This window comes from Penicillium maclennaniae (genome assembly GCF_028827695.1).
Source record: "Penicillium maclennaniae strain IBT 15551 chromosome Unknown utg000007l:1.0-4884863.0:1.0-4888362.0, whole genome shotgun sequence".
NCBI classification, from domain to species: domain Eukaryota; kingdom Fungi; phylum Ascomycota; class Eurotiomycetes; order Eurotiales; family Aspergillaceae; genus Penicillium; species Penicillium maclennaniae.
This window is the reverse complement of record NW_026623219.1, coordinates 2,384,235-2,407,652: the sequence shown is the minus strand read 5'-3', so window position 1 is coordinate 2,407,652 and position 23,418 is coordinate 2,384,235. Positions and strand designations below refer to the sequence as shown.

The following is a 23,418-nucleotide window of genomic DNA, read 5'->3' as shown; positions in this document are numbered from 1 at the left end:
TCTATTCGTTCTTGGAAGCCTTTCCATTGATAGCCTTCATTGACCCGTTACCCTCAAACACTGCCAGAGCAGTGAATGCCTTCTTGCTTGCGCACAAGCTGGTATAGATCAAATCTAAGAAGAATTAGCAAATCATCAAATCGAAGTTGTATCGTTACTCACAGAGAGGGATCACAATCCAGAAAGCGTTGCAGAATACAAAGTATCCCCAGAAAATGGCAGCCTCGGGTCTCGAATACTCAAGTCCAAGGATGTAATTGTCAAAGAGACAAGTCGCATAGTAGAGGACATCACCATAGAGCTGGCCAAGCGAAATGATAGCCTGCAGCGGATACCGCAGAGGATGGCTAGTCATGATCATGCCTGCGGCAACGAAAGACAAAGGACCCCAGAAAGCAGCTGTGATGGTCTCCATGCACAACACGAAGGCGTCCTGGGTTTGGTACCGCGAGTCAGACAAAGAATATTCCTTCCACAGCTGACCGAATAGGTCTTGCATGCTTGGCATGCGTCTGAAATTGTAGGCGAAATATCCTTCGAAGAAAAGATGGATGCAGCCGCCTGTTTGCTTGTTAATATTGGTATTCAAAAGTTGATCGGGGAGAATTACACAAGACAAACCACATGATGGTCCATAGATCACCGTTTGATACCTTCGGGTGAATCTTCATTACAAGAAGGTAGGTTGCCAGAAAAATGACGGTGCATCCTGAAGCGAATAGTGAGACAAGGGTCAAGGTGTCCCACTCATTGGCCAGGTACCCCACAATCTCGAGGTCAATTGGGTAGTAGGGATGCGCGGCCATTTTACTATCTTGAAACCTCGATAGATTCAAGATGAATGATATGTGCAGGTCCAGCTTATAAGGATGCTGGTTGACTGGGGGCTCACGTGATGTTGGGGAAAAGGGGCTGAATGGTCATGTGACTTTCCCTGATAGGAACACAAGCAGGTTTACTTGACTAGGTTTGGTCAGGCACAGCAAATGTTGCATCTAGGGATGCCTGAGCCAACAGCCGGGCTTTGTTGTACTCTGACGGTAATTAAAATTTCACGTATAATAAAAGATCGATCGAAAAGCTCTCGTACCAACCAAACCTCACAGAATATATTTCATGAGCCCGACATTGTTTAACCGCCCAAATTAGGAAGATCTCCGAGCTTTAACTCAGACACCTCGATGAGTTATTCACTGAACGGTGCCCGTGAGAACTGGCAATGGTCTTTTTAAAACCAAACCTCTCGTTTTACCGACGCTTCAATTACACATTATTCGAACCGCTTTTCTCGCAAGGTCTTCTCAATTTACGGAGCTGCCATCAAGAATATATCCTTCTTCTGTCCCTCCTCTACTGGCTACTACTAGCGCTCATGTGCGGGGAACAGTAGGTCGCGGCTAGCATACAGCCAGGCAGGGGAATAAACCTAGTCAGGTTTGAAAGTAGTCGTTGATATGAAGATGCTGCGTCTGATCTCTACATTATTCAGAAGGAAACTAGAAAGGGTGTTAGTTAGGTGAAGCCTCACATACTTCTATCATGAGAAAATTAGAAATGTAAGCTCAGGAGGACATTTCAGCTGAGCCTAGATGATCCTCGTGTTGCTTGAGATCCACCCTTGGCAAGGGTGACCTACGCGTTGGAACAAATGCTGTAGCATTTGAAACAGAACTGACTCAATTTGTCATCATTGGGTCTGGTGAGCATCTATAGTTTGTTGAATTGAGATCAATAGTTGGTGCCAGAGCCCAATCACTTTTTTTGTTCTTCGAGCAGGGGGTAGCCAGCGATTTAGTTAGAACAATTCGTACTTCCGAACTACATCATAAATCGTCCAGTCAATGACATCTGAGCTTTTACTCGTATTCTAAGATCGCTGATACAGGACCTCCTGCCAAGCATACCTTTTTAATCATCAGTTGCGAGGCCCAAGGTCAAAAGGACAAAGGAGAAAAGCATGTAAAGAAAAACCCTCATGCCCAGATATCGCCAACCAGGTTTCAAAAATTCTTCCATTATCAAGATTCATCATTCAGCTTCAACTACCAGATCTGTCTAACTCCACGGTAAATCCACCACCCTCCAAATACTATAGTAAATACGAAGAATTATAAACATTTCGTATCTTTAAAACAATTGACTATTTCACCTGAAACTGTTGCCTTAAGCCATAATTATCCATTTCAAGCAAAACATATTAACTTTGTAGTAAATCATCCAAAATTAAGCCGCTTCACCAAGAAATATAGGGATTCTATCGCTTGGTATATGAAAGTAGTATCTACGATAGTATCCCACTATAAGAGCCTAGGAGATTATGTAGTAATCTTAGTAGAGCCTTATAGATTATAAGCCCTCAAAGGAAGTGGTTTCAGGATATGTAAAATTATATTTTATCGCAATTACTAATATGGTCACGGATGGCGGGTTTTACCGTGATAGAGGGTTTGCCGTGGAATACGTTATACGAAGACAAATCTCAATATCTCCCAACAACTAACGACTAAACGAATACGCGGCAGCCCCGGAACCCGAATCCCCCCCAAAATCACACCTGATTCGCTGTCAGCCCCATATGTCTAATCCAAAACGGGTAAGAATCGGATCAACACGAGAGGAACAGCGCCAAGTCGTCATATTATGAAAAGGGGGATCTGAGGCGGTCAACCGCATACTTTTTCCATTCCGAATCCAACCTTGGATCTGCCCTCTACCGGACTATACCAGAACACGCACGGGATCTGAAACATGCCCACCAACATAGCCTCAGCCCGGCCAGCCGGGGTGCGCGCCAGAGGTCCAGGTCCACAAGAGATCAAAGAGACTAAAGATGCTCGATCCGACCATGCACGCGGTCACACGCGCCAATCTTCGGATAGTGCACGTCGACGATCGCGCCGGTCGTTTCTGCGCGGATTTAAGAATCAAGTCACGGAACATACTTGGCTTGTTCCGCTGGTTCTGGTCTTGGCTATTTTGTCTCTGTACGCTATCAACCCGTGTGAGTCGAATGTGATTCACCATTTCATTTTCCTATCTTACAAATTGCCTGAGGATGGCAATCTCGGATCCCCTCAGTATGGAAAGGGTCTTTGGGATATTGCGTTTGTGTCGTTTTATACGATCGTGCTCTCTTTTACTCGTGAATTCATCATGCAGGAACTGCTGCGGCCTTTGGCCAGGATCGCGGGGATCAAATCCCGTGGCAAGCAGTTGAGGTTCATGGAACAGATGTATACGGCGATTTACTTTGGGATGACGGGGCCTGCTGGGCTTTATGTTATGTCGCGGAGTCCCGTCTGGTATTTTAAGACGAGTGCGATGTATGAGGGGTTCCCTCACAGGACGCACGAGGCGGCTTTCAAGTTTTATTACTTGTTTGAGGCGGCTTATTGGGCGCAGCAGGCTATTGTTATGCTGTTGGGGCAGGAGAAGAGGAGGAAGGATTTCAAGGAGCTTGTTGCTCATCATATCGTGACTTTGAGTCTTATTGCTTTGAGCTATAGATTTCATTTCACATATATGGGTATTGCAATTTACATTACCCATGATATCAGTGATTTCTTCCTTGCTGTAAGTCTGCGTTTGCTGGGGTTTGAGGTTCAAACGCTGTGGCATTATGCTGATCCGACTACAGGTGTCCAAGTCATTTCACTATATTGATTCGGACCTGATCATCCCCTTCTATGCCCTTTCGGTGGGCTCGTGGATTTATCTGCGTCATTATTTGAACCTGGGTGTTCTATGGTCTATATTGACTGAGTTCAAGACTGTCGGTCCTTACGAGCTGAACTGGGAGACACAGCAATACAAGTGCTGGATTTCTCAGGCGATTACTTTTGCCTTGCTGGCTTCGCTTCAAAGTCTCAATCTTTTCTGGCTTTACTGCCTCATGCGCAGCGCTTGGAAATTTCTCGCCTATGGTGTGAAGAAAGACGATAGGTCTGAGGCCGAACAGTCCGAGATCGAAGAGATGATGCAGAAACAGCTGGCCAAGGCCAAGGCGTCTTGAGGCTATAGATTACGTTGGTCGGATTGGTGTGAGCAACGCTACGCATAATGCACAATGATGAACGATCATCAAATACATATTTGGTACGACGAATTGTGGAGACGAAAACAACCCTGGAGGAACGTGAGAATGGTCTGTAAGTGTCGAGTGGAGCTGGTGCCAGATATGCTCATGTCAGCAAAAATCGAGGGCAAGCATTCATGCAAGATTACAGCGAGTCGGTCCGCAATGTGGGCACACAATATACAATAATGTTTAATTTTTAATTATAGCAACGAACAAACCCCGCTTGTGATTTGCCATGGTGGCCTGGCAGGCACAGGAACAAAGCACAGCGTATGTTGATAGACTTCAAACCTTTATGTTGCCAAGCCTTTGGATCATATATCTTGAATCATATGTCAAAATATCCAACATCTATCAACTATATACAAACCAAAGATCCCTTGAAGGAGGGAGAGAACAGGAAAGCGCCATATTTGAATGGAAAAGAAAGCCCAACAATAGCGCCTTATTAAATAAGATCAGAATCCAAACCCGGGCACCAGGAATGCATAATCAACCACAATCAAGCAGTGTGATCATTTTCGAACCGGTTTGGAGCGAATTTGGCATTTGCGCCCACCGTCTCAGACCGCCCAGATCTTGTGGATTGTCTGGATCGCACGGAAGCGCTAGAACTGCTTGGTATTAAAGGCAGTGTTGGCTCCACGGGGTCGGCGAAAGGTGAGCGAGGTGGTCGGAGCTCGCCATGTGGATGGGTTGGAGGTGGTGTTTCGATGATTTCATCGCGAGAGGAGTTTTCGGTGTTTAGGTCGCTTTGAGCAGTTTTCTCTAATGGGAGAAGTTCGGTCGTCAAGCGATTCTCTGACATGCGGAAAGAGTCGCGATTGTCGGCGAGGGGTTGGTACTTCGCGCGAGGCTCGCGAAGGACAATGCAGTAGAAGAAGCCGATCAGGAGGAAGATCAGTAATGCTAGCATAAAGACCGCGTTGTAGAGAGCGAATAGAACGCCCATGATGCCGGTCATCAGGGTCGGTTGGTCGAAGACATCGGTGAAGACAAGTATGAAAATAGAGTTGATGAAGTTGAGAACAGAAACGGTGATACACAATCCGTTAGCGGGTCGGTCCATATAAGGTCGGAGAACGCAGGTTGCGATCATAAACAGGGCTTCGACGATTAGAAGCACAATACTTTGGGCGAGAGGGGCGCCTTGGCCAAAAGCGATGACCATACCCTTGATGATGATGTACGCAAGGAGAGGAAAATGAAGTAGTAGCTGGTGGCTTTGAAGTTGGTGTAGATGAATCCCCATTTGGTGAGGCATGCCGGGTCGGAGTAAAGAGAGTAGGCGGGGTTTTGCTTCAAGGCTCGAGCAACGCGAGCACGCTGCCACACCCTGAAGGTTGCGAAACCAAGAATGGCGCTCATGACGAGCCACATGCAGATGGCCAAGACGATTTCGGCGGCAGAATCGTGGTGATACAGCTCCCACATGCAGAGAACGCACATCTGCGGATATCCAATCCACGCCAAGCGGTAGAGAGCTCCTCGCAAGTAGTCCTTCCAATTAGCTGTGGCGCTGACGGCGCGATCCCATTTCGGATTCTGGGTGTTCTTCATAAGGCGCGGCAGGATGAGACCGAGGAAGCTGACGGCAATAATTACAACGATTGCGATGAAGTAGAAAAATAGATAGCCGGTCATGAAGATGTTGGTCGATGCGATGTTTGCCCGATAAGCCATGCGCTCGATGCCACGCACAGTAACTTCGGATCCTGTGGATGTAGTGAGAGAGGATCGACGGGTGAGAGAATCCAAGGATCGCTTCAAGGGAACGACCGAGACTTCGTCAGCAGCGACCTCGTTGAGAATCTGCTGCGCAGTACCTCCTGTTGCGCGCAAAAACCAGGTGCAGATGATTTGCAAGAACCCAACGCGAATGATACCCATTGACCACTGAAACATTTGAGTCCACGATTGCACGATTGGTGGCTGTGTCACCGAAGTCATTCCCCACATGGCCATGCTCTGCATCCATCCCAAGAAGAGTAGAGTTCTGAACGCCATGTGGGTGGCAATGTTGGAGTATCCGAGTATCGAAACCACCATGGTGGCGACCATGCCTAGGCCGGTGATCACGGCGAGGACCCAAGCTACGGCCTCTTGGTTGACGGTTTTGCCATTGTAGACGCGCGTTTCGATACAGGTAATGGAAGCGTTGGTCGAGGCGTCTTTGAGTTTGAGGCGCACCACGGCATCAATGTCGGGAATGGTGTAAGCAATTTCTAAAAATAAAAATGATGAACGTCAGCCATTATGATCCTGAAAAAAAAAAAAGACCGAGACTGATGTCAAGTTACTGACTCGGTATGGATTTTAGTGCATCGCTGTCGAGTGATAAAGAGGTCTGTTGGATATTGAGAGACGCGGACTGCATGGGGCAGAGAAAACTGATCTTCGGAGATGCACACGGGTCCATCGTCAATGAGATTGCATTGTATCCGTAAATCAAGACGTCAATATCAATCAGGACATTAGTCGAGGCGGAGTCGGAGAAGGATCCGGTGAAGCCGAGGACGATGTTGTTGTTACTTGGGGTGTAAGTGACATCGAATCGATTGATTGATACGATGCTGTCGTTCGCACATGTACCTAGGGCGTGAGCTTCGAAGAGGTCCTCAGCATTGACAGCGCGAATGAGGCTGAAGGCACCGAACAGCCCGGCGGCAAGCCATGACGCAGATCTCATGGTGGAAATGAGATTTGTCGCCCTGTGTCCGGGGGAGGCGAAGGGTCACAAAGTTATTGAGAGTCGGACGCAATCGACATCTCGCAGTAGAACGAAAACGAGAGAAAGCCCAAGGCAACGAGATAGTGAGACTGGAAAGACTGGGGAGATCAAGGTAAGAGTCGGATCCATCGGAGATCAGAGCCCGAGACTACCACCTTCACCCTAGTGCGGAAACAGTTCTGCCCAGTTTCAGATCACATCATCTAGTGGGTCATCTTGGGACTTTTAACAAGTTATATGCGTCGATCCGTACGGTCCAGCCTGTGCCCGACACTAACGACTGTTCAACAGCTACCATATTCAACATTGACTTGGGTCCCTAAATTTTCTTATTCTTCCTGGTCCGGTCTATCCGCCAGGAATGCTACGCCGGCTAAAATAGCCTCAAGGATACCTCAAGTCTCCAGGCACAAGGCCCTCGGACCATTGCTCCGGGAAATGAGGCAGTGCGAGGGAATTAAAAAAATTTCTTTCTCCAGTGGCGCACCACGGGTCATCACTACTCAATATGAGGGACTGTGGGCATATTGCGCGTACATACATCATAGTCTGGCTACAACGTTCGCGATCGTCTCAATCCGGGAGCGGTGGGCCTGGTCGCCGAGGACCCTTGATGGTCCATTCCTACTCTACTAATTTCCTTGGTGAATGTCTTACAGGGTATGCCGACCTTGCTTTTCCACCTTGATTGAACCGAGAGGGAGGCTGGTTTTCTGCGCGGGGTTTCCTTGAAAAGCGATGTGGCGGCGCTTTACACTTGGGCCCGTGGTGGAAAGGTACACGCAACTTCGCGTAAGCTATTCTTGGAACCAGACTGACTAATTTTTTTTTTTTTGAAATTTGTCATATGTCATCGATTATTCCTTTTTTTTTTAAATGCGACATGCTCGTTGCTTTCAAGATAGCCATTGTCTCTATATGTATTGATGTAGGCTTCTGCGATGGTAGAGAGTTTATGTACAATGAAGATGCTATGAATTAGAGGTTGGTCAAAGACCTTTCTTACGCGAATCGGATGCCCTGGTTAGGGTCCCAGGGTCCCGTCTGTGCACGACCGGGCTGGCCACCTGGAGTTGTTCCTGCAGGCGCCGTCGCACCTGGGGGTGCTCCGGCTGATCCAAAACGAATGCCCATCTCTGGGCTCCAGATGCCGGGGGTGGGGACCGACGGGGGTGCGACCGCTGCTCGCATTGGTTGGGGCGCGGTAAGAGGAGCCGCCGTATCTGATGCTCGATGGGCCTGAACTGGCGGTGGAGGCTGCGACGGGGGCTGCGAGGGCGGGGCGGTTGCCGATGCGAACGCGGATGGAGACTGGTGTGCACGAGTGGGCTGGTGAGACGGCTGGTAAGAGGGCTGGCGAAGATGAGGCTGGTTAAGGTGCAGTGATGCCATAGCGGTGACGTTCGAAATCTCCCTGCGATCATCGTTAGCTTGTTATTTCCCTGATCGGCGGTGCCACATGAAACTTACGCTTCGAGTTGGCTGGCCTCCATCCGTCGCTGATGCACGAATGCCTTTGCATCGTCGCGGAAGCGACCAACGATTTTGGCTAGATCATTATAGAACTTGCGTCCAACCTCCAGGTTGGAAATGATCTCCTTGTATTTCAGGTATCCGTTCTCCAGCTCTTGAAGGGCCATCTCTCGTTCCTTCGTCGATGCATCCCCGGTGTATGCCCGTGTGAAAGCACGGTTGGCTTCGCGAATCTCATCTGAGAGCTGCTCCTGGTCTCTGCGCTCTTGGGCCAGCATGTCGCGATCGACATCGTACAGTCGCAGTTGTTCCTCGAACAGATCTTCGAATTGGCTTGCTTGGATGGCCTGCATGGGGAACTCTCGCTCGAGCCGGGCGGTCGCTTTGAGAAGAGCAGGGTGAATGTCATCGGCGCGAGCCTTGTCCTTCCACGCCTGAACTCGTCGTCGTCGCCGATTCTCCATCCGGCTGACTTCACTAAGACAGCTGCGCAGCTTAATGATCTCCCGCTCCACCTCCTGGGGTATTGTTGCCCTGCGGCTGCTCGGGACATAGGACTCGAGATCGCGATTTGAACCCGTCAAGACACGGAACACAGATTCCGAGTCTCGAAGCTTACGCTCGACCAGATCGTCACTGCTTTGCGCAGACGTAAAGTAGCCATTGATCTCGATGGACGAGTTATAGATCTTTGGAGCAGCAGCCTCGGATGTCGCGCGATTCCAACGTTCGGTGCCATATTTGCGACGGGCAGCATTATCCTCGGCCTTTTCAGCAGCTAGGAGCTCAACACCTTCATTATATACGGATCGATCATTGGATTTGACCGTCGCAGTGTCTTCGACAGATCGCCGAAGACGATTCAGACCATCTTGTTGGCGCATTTCCTCGGCATGGGAGACCAGGGTTGGTGGGAGACCCAACGGCTTCTCGAGAGCTTGCAGGGATCCAGGCAAATTCAGCGATGAAAGCAGATCACGTAGCCTATCCGTCATCGACTCCAATTCGCCAATGAGTGATTCATTGACCAATCGGTCTCGACGGTCCGAATAGATGCTAGCCGCGATGTGCACGGCATACGGAACCAGCTTTGCAAATAGCGGCTGTCCTAATGGCCCATTGTCACCGAGCATGGAAATGGCATCAGTGACCTGAGAAGGTGCTTTGGAAGCAACCATACTCGCACGGTCAATACTTTTGAGTTCAGACTTGGGCGGCACGGGACTGAGGTAAATCACATCGTTGTCCTTCTCGGCGCGCTTCAAGTCATCTGCAACACGGCCCTTAAGCCCATTCAGGTCACCTAGGACTGTCCGGTTGATCCATCGTGACTCCTTGAGGCCTTCATTGACGCAATTCAGGCTGTCGCGTAATCTTGCCACCTCCTCGCCGTACTTCCGCTTTTCCAAGCAGTCCAATGACTGCCGATATTGGGCTGCAGCTGCAAAGTGGTGGTGCTTTGCATTCATGTGGTGGATCCATTCCGTGCTTATCGCATCAGACTTGACAGCCAAGTCCCCCGTGTCACCGTAGAAATCGGAGACTTTCGCAGCAAGGCGTGCAATCGAGGCATCTTTGAGTCCATCCTTCACAGCTTTCTGCCAAAAGCACTCTTGTCCTGCGCAAGCAGTAGCAGCTCCAGACTCTGTAAAGTCATCTCGTCCATGTCTTCCGGTGGTGAAGAACGCAGGTCGGGGATGATATCGGTTCGGAGATGATTCAGTACACCAGCGGCTTGGCAGGAATAATTGCAAGCCTGCTTGAGTCCATCTGCCGTAGTTCGATTCAGCGCATATGCAAGTTGCGAGTACAGCGCTGCAAGATTGAAAAGAATATTCGCCAGCTCGAATCGCAAATTATTCTGCGATACTGTAGTCGACAACGTTAGCACTGTTCCACACGTGCGTATCTGCCCGATCTGACTCGAGGCGCAACACTTACCAGGTCTGGTAGTATTGAATCCCAAAGCTGGATACCACGAAAAGTCGACCCCCACCTATGATCGGACCGTCAGTTTTGATGTTCGATAAACTGGAAATTCGGGACCGCGCACATCGATTGGAAACTTTCCTCCTAACCATTTCAGCTGTGCCGCGTACGTGACGAGTCGACTGATACCGCTGACGTGCGGTTCCTGGACACTCACAGCCTCGGTGCGGAGACGGTCGATGATCATTAGATCGTCTGCGAACATGTCCGGGCGCTGGTCATATTTGGAGGATATGTACTGCGTGATCGCATCCGATAGCGAGACGGTGTGGGAACGTCGGAATGGGAGCTGTAAGATATTGCTGTAGTCGCGAAGAGCGGGAACGTGTCAGTCAAGTACATCTGAAGCGTGGCTATGCGTGGGGAAGGCACTCACGATGCCATGATTTCGAGAAGGAGTACAGCCTGGCAAGAGAAAACGAGGCTCCGAGCTTTGTTGACCCAAGTAAACCCCCACCGGGCAACGGGAATGACGTGAGTCCGCCTGAGGCATCAACCCGCATCTGCACTTAGCTTAGACTCCGGCTTACGATTTGAACATTGGGGGGAAATATGACTTGATTTTCCTATTTTCTGATAAATATGAAGCTAGTCCATGTATAGCCCAGTATGTACGTGGAGGGTCAACTCAAAGATGGACTAATGACAGATATCGTATGCAGGAGACAGCAGATGCCCTAAGGGAGGTTGTTAATCTGGTACTTGATGTACTCATAAATGCTCAACAGAATCATGTTATTGATTCCGGTGCGAAGGACGACGATGGAAAGTCCTTTATACATGCTGGAACCGGCCACTGCCTTGGAGGCTGAAGCGATCTCCTGGGCCTTACCCAGAAGGACGCTTTGGGCGCGGGTCTTGCGAGTGTCGAGGGGATAGGTCTGGGATGGGTCAGTTTCCAGAGTTGTATGATATTGGGAGATTGTAGTACATACGCAGAACCAAGGCAGAGTGCTGCAGATGGCGCCGGCAACTGCGGGGGGTCCGAAAGGAGACTGGCTCTCGCCGAGTTGTCTGACAACAACCTGTTTAATTGTCTCGTAGATGCTGAAGTAGAGGCCGGTTCCGATGCTATCACGTAACGCATGCAGACCGAACCCGGTGTACAGACCACGGAATCCGTGGCGGGCGACAATCTGTCGAATAGCCTGTACGGTACTAAGACGAGGCTCATTGCGGAGAGATGGGTTGCGGACAGCATCAGGAGCAGCCTGAGCACGATTCTGCATGAGAACCGAAGTTTGGACCACATTTTTGGCGAGTTCAAATGGACCTGTTCCATGTAAGTTCACTGCAAAGGTGAAAGGATCATGTATAAGAGGAGAATCATACATGCGAGTGGGGAAGAGACCAGGCCAGCGGCCAAGCCTGCCGTAATAAACATGGATAATCCTGAAATTGTGGGGGTGCTGCCAGGCTTGTTATACTCCTCGAGGGGAGAAACTCCTGTGAATTTTTTGAACATGCAATCGAGCTTGTCCTTGGTCCAGTTGTAGGCCGTGAAGTTCATGACTCGGACTGCGGTGACGCTGACCAGCGGTGGGAGACAACCTGAGGTATAGAGTGGTTAACACACCATGTCCACTCACTCATCCGGTCGAATTGCCATGGAGAAGACCGCATCTCAAAATGCAGTAAGAAACTCACCAGCCACGAATCCACGAGGGCCTTCATTACGCCAAATGTAGCGCACAACCTCGGGGATAGAGCGGAAATCATGACTAAAGGAAGCAGGTCATTAGCATGAGATTTACATGCTCTTATAGATGAAGCGACTCACGTTTGCATGCGGGTCTTAACATTCTCTAGGGGAGTCTGTAGTAGATCGGTCTCAAATTAGTGTTCTCCACAAAGTGCAGCCGGAGTTGCAATCAAAGGACTCAAACCTACCACTGCCAGAGTGGCACAGATTGTAGACGACCCGGAGGCTACCTGAGTTTGGTATTTTTTGAGCAGCTTATTGCGAGTCGATTCGTCCATGGTCCAGGTATTAGAGGACGGCATGGTATTGGGGGCGGGTTTGGTTGTCGTGGAGAAGGGTGCATGTTCAGATCGTTTGTCAAGAGTCATGCCTGAGATTGTTCCATCCGAGCAACCACAATTGGCACTGATTGTGTCGTTTGGTGTTAAGATTGGTGACTGGCAGGCTGGGAACCCTATGGAACGCAAAGCGGCCTCTCAATGATTAGAGTCGACCGTTCGGCGTCCCACAATTGTCCATTCGCTCAAGTCAAGCTATCCCAGATGGTTCCCAGTGGAACTGGAAGCAATACCGATGATCTTTGTCCGGCAAAAGTAGGTTCTTGATCGATCGCAGAGGTTTGGGGAGAGAGCGACTCGGTTGAGACGGGCAAAGTCGGCACGGTAGGGCGAACCCCGCGACAACGATCAGACGGCGAACACGCGTCCAAGGCGATTCAAAAGGGTCAGGCGACACTAATCAAAGGTCCCCTATTTTGAACAGTCGAGTTGTAATTCTCCAGAGAGGTTGTCCCGTCACAATGGAGGAAGATCGGAAATTCTGGCTGAAGCGACCGATTAGCGTTGCTGCATTGCCGCGCTGCTGCCGAAGGGCCACTCTTGACCCACCAAGCTGCAGCGCAGAGACCAACTCACCAAAAGCCGACCCTGGATCCCGTATAGAGTGGCCGGGTCCAATCAAGCCATGAAGCTGTTCAAAGAGTTGACAAGAAGTGCAGTAAATCGACATGTGGGCCGAGCTTTGCCCACACCTCAATGCGGTTTAGGGCCGAATCCAGTGACGTCGTCGTGAACGTCCTTGGATTGGATGAGTATGGGGAAGCTGATATTCGTGTCTTGGGTACTTTGGTATTTCCTTTCTACTGGCTCTTGGAGCATTTCCGAGAGCCAACCTATTCGTACATCATGACGAGCCTGCTCATATTGCGCAATGTTGCGGGGGGTAGCAACCCGGTCGTACCATCAGCCGGTTTTCCTTCTCTTGATCCCCGTCAAGTGAGTTATAGTCTACCGACTGTACGTACCGGCAGATCTTCTCTACTTTTTATGGCTCCAAGCTCCCCGCTTCATGCTCACCGAGCAGACTTGAGTACGCCCTCAGTCTGATCAGATCAGAGTACATTACATAAGCGCGATCTGATCAACTCGCCGTCACTTTATGGTTGTACAGGGCTTGTATTACAAGTTTTCCAAACTCCTTGATGCAATCTATGGGCTCCTAAGAGTCTCAAGCTGCGCATAAAACCTGACTCTCCACCAAGGATGATCCAGAGACATTGGATTTTGGACGAACTCTTCTTAGCTGAATGCAAGATGCAAGCAAAGCCTAGCAGAGCGACAAAAGCGGGTTCAGCATTTCAAGAAGAACATATCTTCTTCACGTAGTTAGGTACGCAGTGAAGGGCGCCAACAGCCAGAGCGTTAGTGCTTCTGATTTCAAATTGAACTTGGCCATGGTTTGGACCATGCTGCAGGGCGTCAATACTCTGAGCGCCAATAGCGCCAATATCCTGGAGAAACTTCATTGGCACCTGTTGGAATAGCGCTGGGGATCCATTAGGTAATTGTTCCTCGTTCAAAGCGATTTCAAATTTGGAACCGACTGGCCTGATGCTCCTAGTTGGTTTCATCTATAATGGATGATCGTTCTGATGGGTCTGTTCGGTGAATGGTTGGATAGATACAACGTTCCCACACCTTTCTTGAAATCATTCCGGGCCTCATGATCTCCCGTAAGATTTCCATGCAGTATACTTCTGCGCTACTTTCTCTGCCCCAGATCACATCCCACAAAAGATCAGGCATTCTACCCAAGCAGAGGCAACAAGACGAAATTGATCTCGTTGTCATGACGTCATGAGATGCAGCACAAAATGTACCATGGCCCAAGTGTCAAAGCCAACTGTCTGGGACTCGGACGATCTCAACGCATACATCAGATGATTTCTAATGAGCAGCTAATCGATTCTGAGCCCGGACTAAGATTCACTCAGCAAGCCTGACTTTGAGTGCCGTGATACAAGCGGCGGCATTTGAAAAGGGAAGCCTGATACGGCAGAAGCATGATGCGTATAGTAACCTTGCCCTATCATGTCAAAGAACCGAGTGAGTATATCTCTATCAAGTGGTCGACAAAATATTCAAAAGCAAAGCCGAAGACAGAATCGATGTAGTGGAGACAAGGAGCTAGCGTCGATAAGCAGTTGGCGGATCCATGGAACCGCTGCAAGATAAAAGTCCGTCTCGAACTTGGTGTCCCGAGACACCTTGCGATTTTTATAATTCCAAAATGCCAGGAGCGATACCAATAAGTTTGAGACTTTCGGGGACTTTTCCTGGCAGGAGTCTGCATTATTCCTTCCAGAGGGTGATCAGAACAGTGGGCAGCACATTATCCTTTCATCCACTACACCTCATATCTGAATCCTCAAAATTAAGTACTATCGTCCATTGGTACGTGCAGACTTTGATTAGATACGAGTTGCCACGACAGGATGGCGCCCAAGCCAGCCCCTTCAAAGCACGGGCTCATCCACGACATGATCCAAAGTGAGGAGCTATCTGTGCAGCAGATGGCACAGACGGCTAGCTGTAGCAAGCGTACTGTGCTGAGGCTGTTTTCGAATACACGAATGTTTGGAAGCGTCAAACCACTGCTCGATATAGGTGGCTGACCTCGAGAAATCACACTGGTTCTGCTAGGCAATCTTTGCGATATCCTCCTTGTGAAGCCCAATCTGATCTCGATGAGATGGGGAATTGTTGTGGGACGAAGTAGATGTCCAAGTAACGACGTCACGTATCTTTTGCGCTTTTGCGTCTGAAAGCTTATCAAAGAAGGCTGTCAAGCGCATTCAAGAGCTGTGTGATGGATAATTCACTTTTTACCAGCTGTAATCACCACTAGATTCGCAAATGATTGGCTAAATCGCTTCCAAGTGAGCTCTTGTTGGTCAACAACACAACCAAGAAACGAGCCCCCTCAGTATAAATTAAAACTTCAATTCCGACCATAATGTCTGAATCGGATGTTCAGCCATCCTTACATTATGCATGTAATAGGGACTGAATGATGGATTATTAGCAGACAGATATGGAAAGTCCCTAACGATGGCAGCGTACAGGAGTTGCGTGTAAGATAGGTTGCTACAAGCTATGCAACCGTTTTTGTATCACGATTTACTTGACCTTGTTCTATTGAGATGGAAACGCAGTCATGGCCCAATCGTTAGATTAAATCTATTGATCGACTTTCACTAGGGAGCCCTACCAGAGGCACCGGCCAAGGGCCAAGCAGAACCGCTGCATATATTAAAGGAAGCGTCACAGAATAAAGGAGTCCTAGCAATTGCTAGGTAACAGGCTCATAAGTCTACGATACGCAGCAATAGTAATGTAGGATTTATTTTATTGTATTCTGCTCTCCATGTTCACAAATCCTTGTACCTTGCGCCTCGATGGCTATTTGCAAGTACAAGTTGTGTTAAGAACTCATTTACCACATAGTCAACTCCCAATAAAGAAATTGATTCTTAGATTCTCGAGACAGTCAAGGTTTATTGCAATCTATCATAACTTAATCTAATGGCCTGATCGAAAACATCAATGAAATTCTGCTAGTACATTTTCGATTATCCGTTATGGCGGCTATGCACCATCGCTCTTGTCCACCATGCGTGGAGTACAGAAAAACCATGCGACTGGCAGAGTTCAAGTACAGGAAAAAGCCAAGTGATAGAAAACATTTGGGGTGCGCGTTGGTGCCGAGCAATTTCCGTAGCGTCAATTTGCTAGCTTTATATGTCATCGTTATTATAGGGGATCATCGTGCAGATACAGGAAAGCAATTCAGAGATACTAATGCTCAAGACATGATCTAGTCATTGGTTAGTTAAAGTAGTCTGGCAGACCGCTTGTATATTCTCAGCCGGCCTTAGCTTCGAGGAACGTTTCGATGCTAAGACCGCATTGTGAATTGGTACGTGCAGAGAACTTGATTCATATGCAGTCAGTGCTTAGATTGGAGCCGCCCGGGTGAGAAATGAACGAGCGCGGCTTTGGCGTCGCGTAAGCGAGCTTGAGAAGGGTGAGTGCGCAGTAGGGAGATCATGGAATAAATCCACGTGATAGACATTCTAAACACGAATTTCGGCAAAAACACACGTCGTCAATACTCGCAAGTTTTTAAGTTTGAAGAATAGAATTCAGAGAACTCATATAGGCTATCAAAAGAAGATCTCCGGAGTTTATGCACCGGAGATTTGTGCAACAGCCCCTCGGGCCAACCTCGGGACCTCGGTCGCTCCCCGCAATTCACACTGGGGGATCTTCCCCACTCGTGACACCATCTCCTCCCTATATAGGGTCATTTGGCTGCTTCCTTGCGAACTTACCTCTTCCATTCACGGTTCCACATCTCATCCGCCACAATGGTCAAGAAGCAAGTTAGCAATGCCTACGTCCTCGGCGTGGGCATGACCAAGTTCATCAAGCCGCGCGGCAAGGTTGACTACAATGAGCTCGGCTACGAGGCGGGTATCAAGGCCATGCTTGATGCTAAGATCAACTACGACGATGTCGACCAGGGTGTTGCCTGCTACGTTTACGGCGACAGCACTTGCGGCCAACGCGTATTCTATCAATTCGGTCTGACCAACATTCCTATTTACAATGTGAACAACAACTGCTCAACTGGCTCGACTGGTCTGGCTATGGGTCGCACCATGGTTGCCCACGGTGCCGCTGACTGTGTTCTTGTTGTTGGATTCGAGAAGATGAATCCCGGTAGCTTGCAATCCATGTATAACGATCGCGCCAACCCCACCGGTCTTTTTGGAATGATGATGGCCGAGACCCGCGGAATCACAAACGCCCCAGGTGCTGCTCAAATGTTTGGAAACGCCGGTCGGGAATATATGGAGAAGTGAGTATAGTTCCGAGTGCTTTGAAGGAAAACTTGACATACTAACAAGAGAATCGATAGGTACGGTGCTAAGAATGAGGACTTCGCCGAGATCGCTCGTATCAACCACGAACACTCCAAGCGCAACCCCTACTCCCAGTTCCAGCAGGAATACACCCTTGAGCAGATTATGAAGGCACCTATGATCCATGAGCCTCTTACCAAGCTCCAGTGCTGCCCGACCTCCGACGGGGGTGCCGCCGCCGTCATTGTCTCCCAGGAGTTCCTTGATGCTCGTCCCCACCTGAAGGACCAGGCTATCCTGATCGCTGGTCAAACCCTTGCTACCGATTCCGAGGCAGTCTTCAACAAGAGCTCGATTGATCTGATGGGTTTCGCCATGTCGCGCCATGCTGCCCGCACCGCCATGGCTGAAGCTGGCGTGAAAGTTGGTGACATCAAGGTCTGCGAATTGCACGATTGCTTCTCAGCCAACGAGATGATTACTATCGACGCCCTTGAGCTATGTGAGCCCGGCAAGGCCCACGAGATGGTTCGTCGCGGCGACATTACGTATGGGGGCAAAATGGTCATTAACCCCTCTGGTGGTCTCATCTCCAAGGGCCACCCTCTTGGTGCAACTGGCATAGCCCAGTGTGCTGAGCTGGTCTGGCACCTGCGTGGCTGGGCGAACAACCGCTTGGTTGAAGGTACCAACGCTGCCCTCCAGCACAACCTCGGTTTGGGTGGTGCTGTTGTCGTCACGGTGTACAAACGCCCCGATGGCAAGGTTTCTGTCGCAGTGCCTTCCGAGGAGGTTGCCAAGATCACTGGCCTTGGTTACAACCCGGCTGTTGAGGCTCGCGGCTTCACTGCCGAGCAGGCCAAGTCGGTGATGAGCAAGAAGCACAGCAGTGAATTCGCCATTGCTGATGCCCAGGAGCGCGTTCTTGCCCGATTCTAAAGGTGTTTTATTGATGCTTCGGTAATTGTATATAGTATAACATGATGATGATTTGAATCAAATATATCCCATGACAAATGTTCAGTCTTTCCCAAAACCTGTTAGATACAAATTAGAACATAGATTCACGAAGAAAAAAATAATCAAGGATGCGTCTTCGCCCAGTCATCAGGTAGCTTGAAATACGGAGGTACTTGATATTGTCCCCAACAACTCCCAGCATTAGGACATTGGAGATTGCACCTCCCATAGAGACGACAGTAGCACTCCTTCGCACTCGGACAAGCATCCTTATTAAGTTGTTCAAGATCAAGACCACCATCAGCATTCGGCTTAGCAAACAGAATATGCCACAAATACGACAGAACCCGTCCCGCAACCCGATCATCCCTCGGTGCGACTTTTTCATTTCGAGACCGCGGATTTATCCGCCCATCAGCTCCATCAAGAAGCCACTGTCTCAACGCAACATACTCATCCCGCGAATGCTGCCATACGCGCTCCCGAGAAACGACAAATTGTGCACAACACTGCGAGCGAACTGTATCCGTCCGTCCAAGATGAAGATGCAATGCCACTTCTCGATGTACGGCCTGATACTCATCCAAATTACCGCCGAAAATAGCCGCCAGGGCTTTCGGTAGCGCAATATCGGACGCTGCTCGATCACTCCATGGCGCTACGGCAGACTGAAGTCGCATCTCTAGACTCCCCTGCGCAGGCGCAGAAGGCAAGCATGTACTGGTACTCCAATCACATCGAAGATTGTGGTACCCTGTGGGTTGCAGTGCGCGCTCAAAGTCGAGCGTTCCAAGCAGAGCTGCATTGTCGTAGTCCGGCGAGTCGTTGTGCCATGCAAAACGCGATCCATGCACGAATACAGCACCCGATGCAGGGATATCAGCGTAATTATCGATAATGAATGTGAGATAAGTGATTGCCTCATGACCACGGTTCATAGGCACTTGCAGATACTTTGAGGTCTTGTCAAGTGCCTTATCGACGTTGTACACGCAGAGATGGTACCGTTTAGATAGCTCATCGGCCCAAGCCGGATCTCCATCTCCTGCCACGTGTGACACGACGAGAGCAGGCTTTTTGGACCCGGATAGATTGGGGCAAATACCCCGGGCTTCGGGGAGAGTGCTGGCGGCGGTCTTGTAGCGGACTTTATTCCATGAGAATGATCTGTCTTTGGAGCCGGGGCGGTTCAGATATAGAATGAAGAATAACGCAAGCGCAAAAAATAACAATTGAACCAAGGACCTGTGCAATTTGCGTCCCATTTTGGAGTATCTAAGGATGTGGGAGTTTCTTCCGCGATATTTTGCGGATGCGACGGCTCTTGGGCGGGACTGATGCCTAAGGCACCACTGTGTAGATCGCGCATGATTCTCGGATGGAAATGACTCTCGTTACTTGTTCATTGATGAATGTGATTTGTCGTGTTCACCCGTTGACTCACTCTGAGCTAGAGATTTCTGGTTTGCGTGCCGACACAAAGTCGGTTCTCGCTCTTGCCCAACAAGGCTTTATCAAAATCTTCCATCGATTCGTTACCGGAAGCACTCGGGTTCATCATGGAGTGCACACAAGATGACTCGTATTGTTAAAGACTAGTGGAATTTCAGGTATATGTCCTCAGTTATCTGGCATTTCAAAATCATGACATCAAGCTTAGGTGCGGCCTTCTAGAATCGATGATTTCAAGGCACCCATCTTTCAGGCGTCTCTTGATAGATGCAAATATCTTTGAGCGTTTCGATCTACATGCAGTCAGCCATGCGGTCGGATATATAGTGGCTATGAAGTCAAAGCCGAGAGATAGCCCCGAGGTCATTTGTCCAAGACGCTTCAGCGGCGTTCTTCCAATGCATTTAGCGACTTTCATCTGCATACCACAGAGCACGTAATTATGTGAGAATTGAGTTGAAAAGCCTGATGAAAATTAAGTCCTAGTGTAATCAGATGTGGCTGCAGCAGAATTGCGTCGACTAGTGACAGCGAGATACCAGCTAACTGTCAAAGACGGTTACTCAGCATTCCTTCCAACATCAGCATTCCTTCCACAGAGAAGTTTCCAGAAATCTAAATTGCCAGATTAGAGAAGCCTGTCGAAGAAGACAAGGTTTTCTTCTGCATGCCAAAGTGGTGACAGTGGAAAGAGTAATTAATCTTGACCTTCAGGAGCATGTTATGGCAGGTAGTGCCCCGATATGTCTACGCCGGGCCGGACCTTGACTCTCACAGTACACTGAATTTTCTTTTGCTGACAACGAACTGATCATGCTTCCTCAAGTCCGAGGCCAAGTTAAACAAATTCGTAAGATCAATCGTGCCTGCCAACTAAGATGCTTTGTCTTTTGAGCTCTGTTACAAGTTGTTTCTGTTTCACCTGCACATGCTCTTTCCCCTCAAGCGAACGAGAGCCTAGCTTGATATGATTTCGGGATAAGAGCATATGGGGCTAGAAACTGACCGAAAATAAGAAAGCAGTCATAGTGAGAGCTTGAACGAGATATGTTGTTGGTAGAAAGGTGGGACCGCGAGGCGAGCAGAACCACAAAGACTCCTTAAATTGGGAACGCAAAGCCAAAGTGCTCCCCCTCTTTGGGGCATAGTAGGGGGAGAATTGGAGAAGCTCAGGAATATGTGGCTTCGTGATGGTTACATTGGACTATTTCGACGGAAGTTCAAAAAAAGGAATGCCCCTTCACGGGATTGAACCGTGGACCTCACCATGGCGCAAGTGATCCCTGGGGACCATACGAGTGGCGCGCTCTACGACTGAGCTAAAAGGGCAGACTTGGTGGCAAATCACCCTCACAGTCCATTGTCCATAGTGCCATCCTGACGAAGCGAGTAATTCTTTGTCTGTGAGGCAGAAATGCCCCACGAAGGCATAGCTATGATATCAGCAATCAATGGATTGAATCTGTAATGCAGTACAGACTGTTTTTAAGAACAGAGCACCTGGGTACGCAGTAAATTCGATCCAAAAAGCCTTCAAGTGAAGCCAGGAGGAAGGGAGTGTTTTAAGGCATGCCCTGCGGAAATTCACATTCATAACTATCCGCCTGAGAGATCGGGCAAGAAAAGGAATAACGTCTGTCCCGCTTAGAGCCTTGCACGTGATGAGATGACATAAGCAATTGATTGTGGGCCAAGTTTTCATCCGCCCACGCTTTTCCCTCCTTTCTCTTCTTCAACTTACTTACACACGGTCTCCATACCCTTGCAAGAGGACATCTATTCCCCTGGCAAATTTAAAGCGAGACCCAGAGCGATGAATGCTCGTTCTAATCCCGCCACCTGACTTGACACGAGGTGAACGGGTTCGCTTTTGAGCACACACTCCCTAGGAATAGGGAATTTTTTCTCTCTTCGGAATTGAAACACGTGAATCAAGCTTTGAGAGAAGCATCTGATTCATTCTTGACACAACACTGGGATGGGACGCGTTCCCCGTCCTATGACAGGTGTGCGACTCACGTTGTCGCTGTCTTGAGAATTTATCAAGTCACTGGCCATGGGATCACAGATGTGATGTTGTCTGTTCAGTCCCACGGCCACTGACCTGGGAGCCCTCATGACTGCGAAGCCATTGACTAACCCACTTGATTTGAACTCCTCGCCGGTTCTATCAACCCTTGTATAGCATCGCCCCCACTTTACCCCTTCCGTACGGCACATTCGAAGTCTTGTTCGTCATATTCCATGATATTCGAGGTCAAAATTCGTGCCCAAAACGAACCCTCAATAGTTGGATACGATCTTTCTGTTGACTCCCTCGTGTTGCGTCTGCTCCTCTGTATATGGAGTTGTTCGTGTCAAAGTAGGGAGATACATTCTTCTACAACATATACCTTATGATAGCTATCCAAAGCCCGTGGCGTCTTCCTTGAAGGATGTGGTATGTAGATTTGTACAATGAGGACGTAATTGGAGGACATAATTGATCTCGTGCACTGGTCTGACCTGTGCATGATGGTTGAGTTTCAAATTAATTTGTACTTCAAAGCTTCCGTTCATCTTTGATTGCACACTCTTAAACACTGAATGATCCAAGTCCTGTATCAAGATACCGGGGAGACACATGCCCAATCACCCGAGACAAGAATATGCGGGAATTGCAACCCAGAACGTGCTTGTCTGGCATGTGTAGCCTTCACGGCCAGGCACTTCGAAACTTGTGTTTGGAAATCTCCATTCTCGGTGTTGACTCCGACTGGAACATTATGTCCCTTGCATAGAATACGGAACATCCTTGTCGACTCGGGACATTCGAAGCTGCGCGTACATGGCCAAGACCACATCTTCATATGAGATGAGATACACAATCCAGCCACCAGACAACGAACAACAGAAGAAAACCTGATTTGAATATTGAGCGCGTCTGTGAACGCGTAGGAAATGATCAACACGTCCCTGGAAATGTAGGCCCAGCGCCCTGTTGCCCTTCGTCCATCATTCTCGCCCTGTGCCAGTAACAAGGGGTGCTAGTATAAAGACAGCATAATTCCTCACCTCGCTCCGACATCCCTTTTTCTCGTTTTGTTTAACCTGGCTGTACACAACACTCATTTAGTCTCTATCGCCGTCGTCAATCATTTGCGTCCTCGAAGTTTGAATATACTTACCTTCTCTCAATCTCTTTGCTCAACAAACCCAATTCATCATGGCTCGCTTCAGCATCTTCTCGCTAACCATCTTCATGGTCCTCGCTGCTATCGCTCTATCCCTGCCTACCAAGCGCGATTCCACTCAGGCTCTTACCCTTGAAAATGCGTTCGCTGGCCTAAAGGTAAGTCTTCCCCAGATGACCGGTACACCCATGCAACATCCACTGACACGCTCACAGACTGCCACGCAATCACTGGAGGGTCTGGGTGACAAGAAGGACACCAATGACAAGGAGAACGAGGACCACAAGGCTGAGCAGGCCGCCGAGGCTGCCATTCAAGCAGCCAAGCACGACAATGACAATGACTCGGCTGCTGGTGACGAGGAAGCTGATGCCACGAATGACCAGCCTACTCGTACACAGAAGAAGCCCAGCTCTGGCGACTTTGTTACCCCCACCGCTACCCACACTCACCACCCTACTTCCCAGCCCAATGCTTCGGGTAAGATTCCCATCGTCGGTGGCCTCCTCGGCGGTACTGGTGGTGCTTTGTAAATTGTCTAGATGCTTTCACCAGATAATTCAAGCCGGGTTATTTGTCGGTGCGAGGAAACTAGATACATTGGAAGATGGACGACTTCATATTCTTGTACTTTCTTTTAAATTGTGGATGGCG

General features: G+C 49.1%; 8 protein-coding genes across 8 annotated transcripts; 3 read left to right on the top strand and 5 right to left on the bottom strand.

The window, feature by feature from the left end:
- Nucleotide 1: 1 nt before the first annotated feature.
- On the bottom strand, nt 2-806 carry N7477_008122 (EXPERA domain-containing protein; the record flags this gene model as incomplete). The annotated part of the gene is made up of 3 exons (XM_056969785.1): nt 2-114; nt 163-561; nt 611-806. The coding sequence occupies 3 exons, from the start codon at nt 804-806 to the stop codon at nt 2-4; spliced, it is 708 nt and encodes a 235-aa protein (XP_056819817.1).
- Nucleotides 807-2,748: 1,942 nt separating this feature from the next.
- On the top strand, nt 2,749-4,012 carry N7477_008121 (uncharacterized protein; the record flags this gene model as incomplete). Its single annotated transcript, XM_056969784.1, has 2 exons — nt 2,749-3,573; nt 3,638-4,012. 2 exons carry the CDS (start codon nt 2,749-2,751, stop codon nt 4,010-4,012), a joined length of 1,200 nt encoding a protein of 399 aa, XP_056819816.1.
- A 568-nt stretch (nt 4,013-4,580) lies between these two features.
- N7477_008120 (transient receptor potential ion channel family protein) lies at nt 4,581-6,767 on the bottom strand (the record flags this gene model as incomplete). Its single annotated transcript, XM_056969783.1, has 3 exons — nt 4,581-5,227; nt 5,269-6,303; nt 6,383-6,767. The coding sequence occupies 3 exons, from the start codon at nt 6,765-6,767 to the stop codon at nt 4,581-4,583; spliced, it is 2,067 nt and encodes a 688-aa protein (XP_056819815.1).
- A 1,044-nt stretch (nt 6,768-7,811) lies between these two features.
- On the bottom strand, nt 7,812-10,655 carry N7477_008119 (putative pH signal transduction protein PalA; the record flags this gene model as incomplete). Its single annotated transcript, XM_056969782.1, has 6 exons — nt 7,812-8,223; nt 8,280-9,900; nt 9,969-10,151; nt 10,224-10,278; nt 10,336-10,573; nt 10,648-10,655. The coding sequence occupies 6 exons, from the start codon at nt 10,653-10,655 to the stop codon at nt 7,812-7,814; spliced, it is 2,517 nt and encodes an 838-aa protein (XP_056819814.1).
- A 293-nt stretch (nt 10,656-10,948) lies between these two features.
- Nucleotides 10,949-12,275, bottom strand: N7477_008118 (putative mitochondrial carrier protein; the record flags this gene model as incomplete). The annotated part of the gene is made up of 6 exons (XM_056969781.1): nt 10,949-11,152; nt 11,207-11,544; nt 11,604-11,822; nt 11,919-11,992; nt 12,052-12,086; nt 12,162-12,275. 6 exons carry the CDS (start codon nt 12,273-12,275, stop codon nt 10,949-10,951), a joined length of 984 nt encoding a protein of 327 aa, XP_056819813.1.
- A 4,406-nt stretch (nt 12,276-16,681) lies between these two features.
- Nucleotides 16,682-18,118, top strand: N7477_008117 (putative sterol carrier protein; the record flags this gene model as incomplete). The annotated part of the gene is made up of 2 exons (XM_056969780.1): nt 16,682-17,175; nt 17,236-18,118. The coding sequence occupies 2 exons, from the start codon at nt 16,682-16,684 to the stop codon at nt 18,116-18,118; spliced, it is 1,377 nt and encodes a 458-aa protein (XP_056819812.1).
- Nucleotides 18,119-18,261: 143 nt separating this feature from the next.
- Nucleotides 18,262-19,404, bottom strand: N7477_008116 (DUF3431 domain-containing protein; the record flags this gene model as incomplete). Its single annotated transcript, XM_056969779.1, has 1 exon — nt 18,262-19,404. One exon carries the CDS (start codon nt 19,402-19,404, stop codon nt 18,262-18,264), a length of 1,143 nt encoding a protein of 380 aa, XP_056819811.1.
- A 3,392-nt stretch (nt 19,405-22,796) lies between these two features.
- N7477_008115 (uncharacterized protein) lies at nt 22,797-23,297 on the top strand (the record flags this gene model as incomplete). Its single annotated transcript, XM_056969778.1, has 2 exons — nt 22,797-22,922; nt 22,980-23,297. 2 exons carry the CDS (start codon nt 22,797-22,799, stop codon nt 23,295-23,297), a joined length of 444 nt encoding a protein of 147 aa, XP_056819810.1.
- Nucleotides 23,298-23,418: the final 121 nt, after the last annotated feature.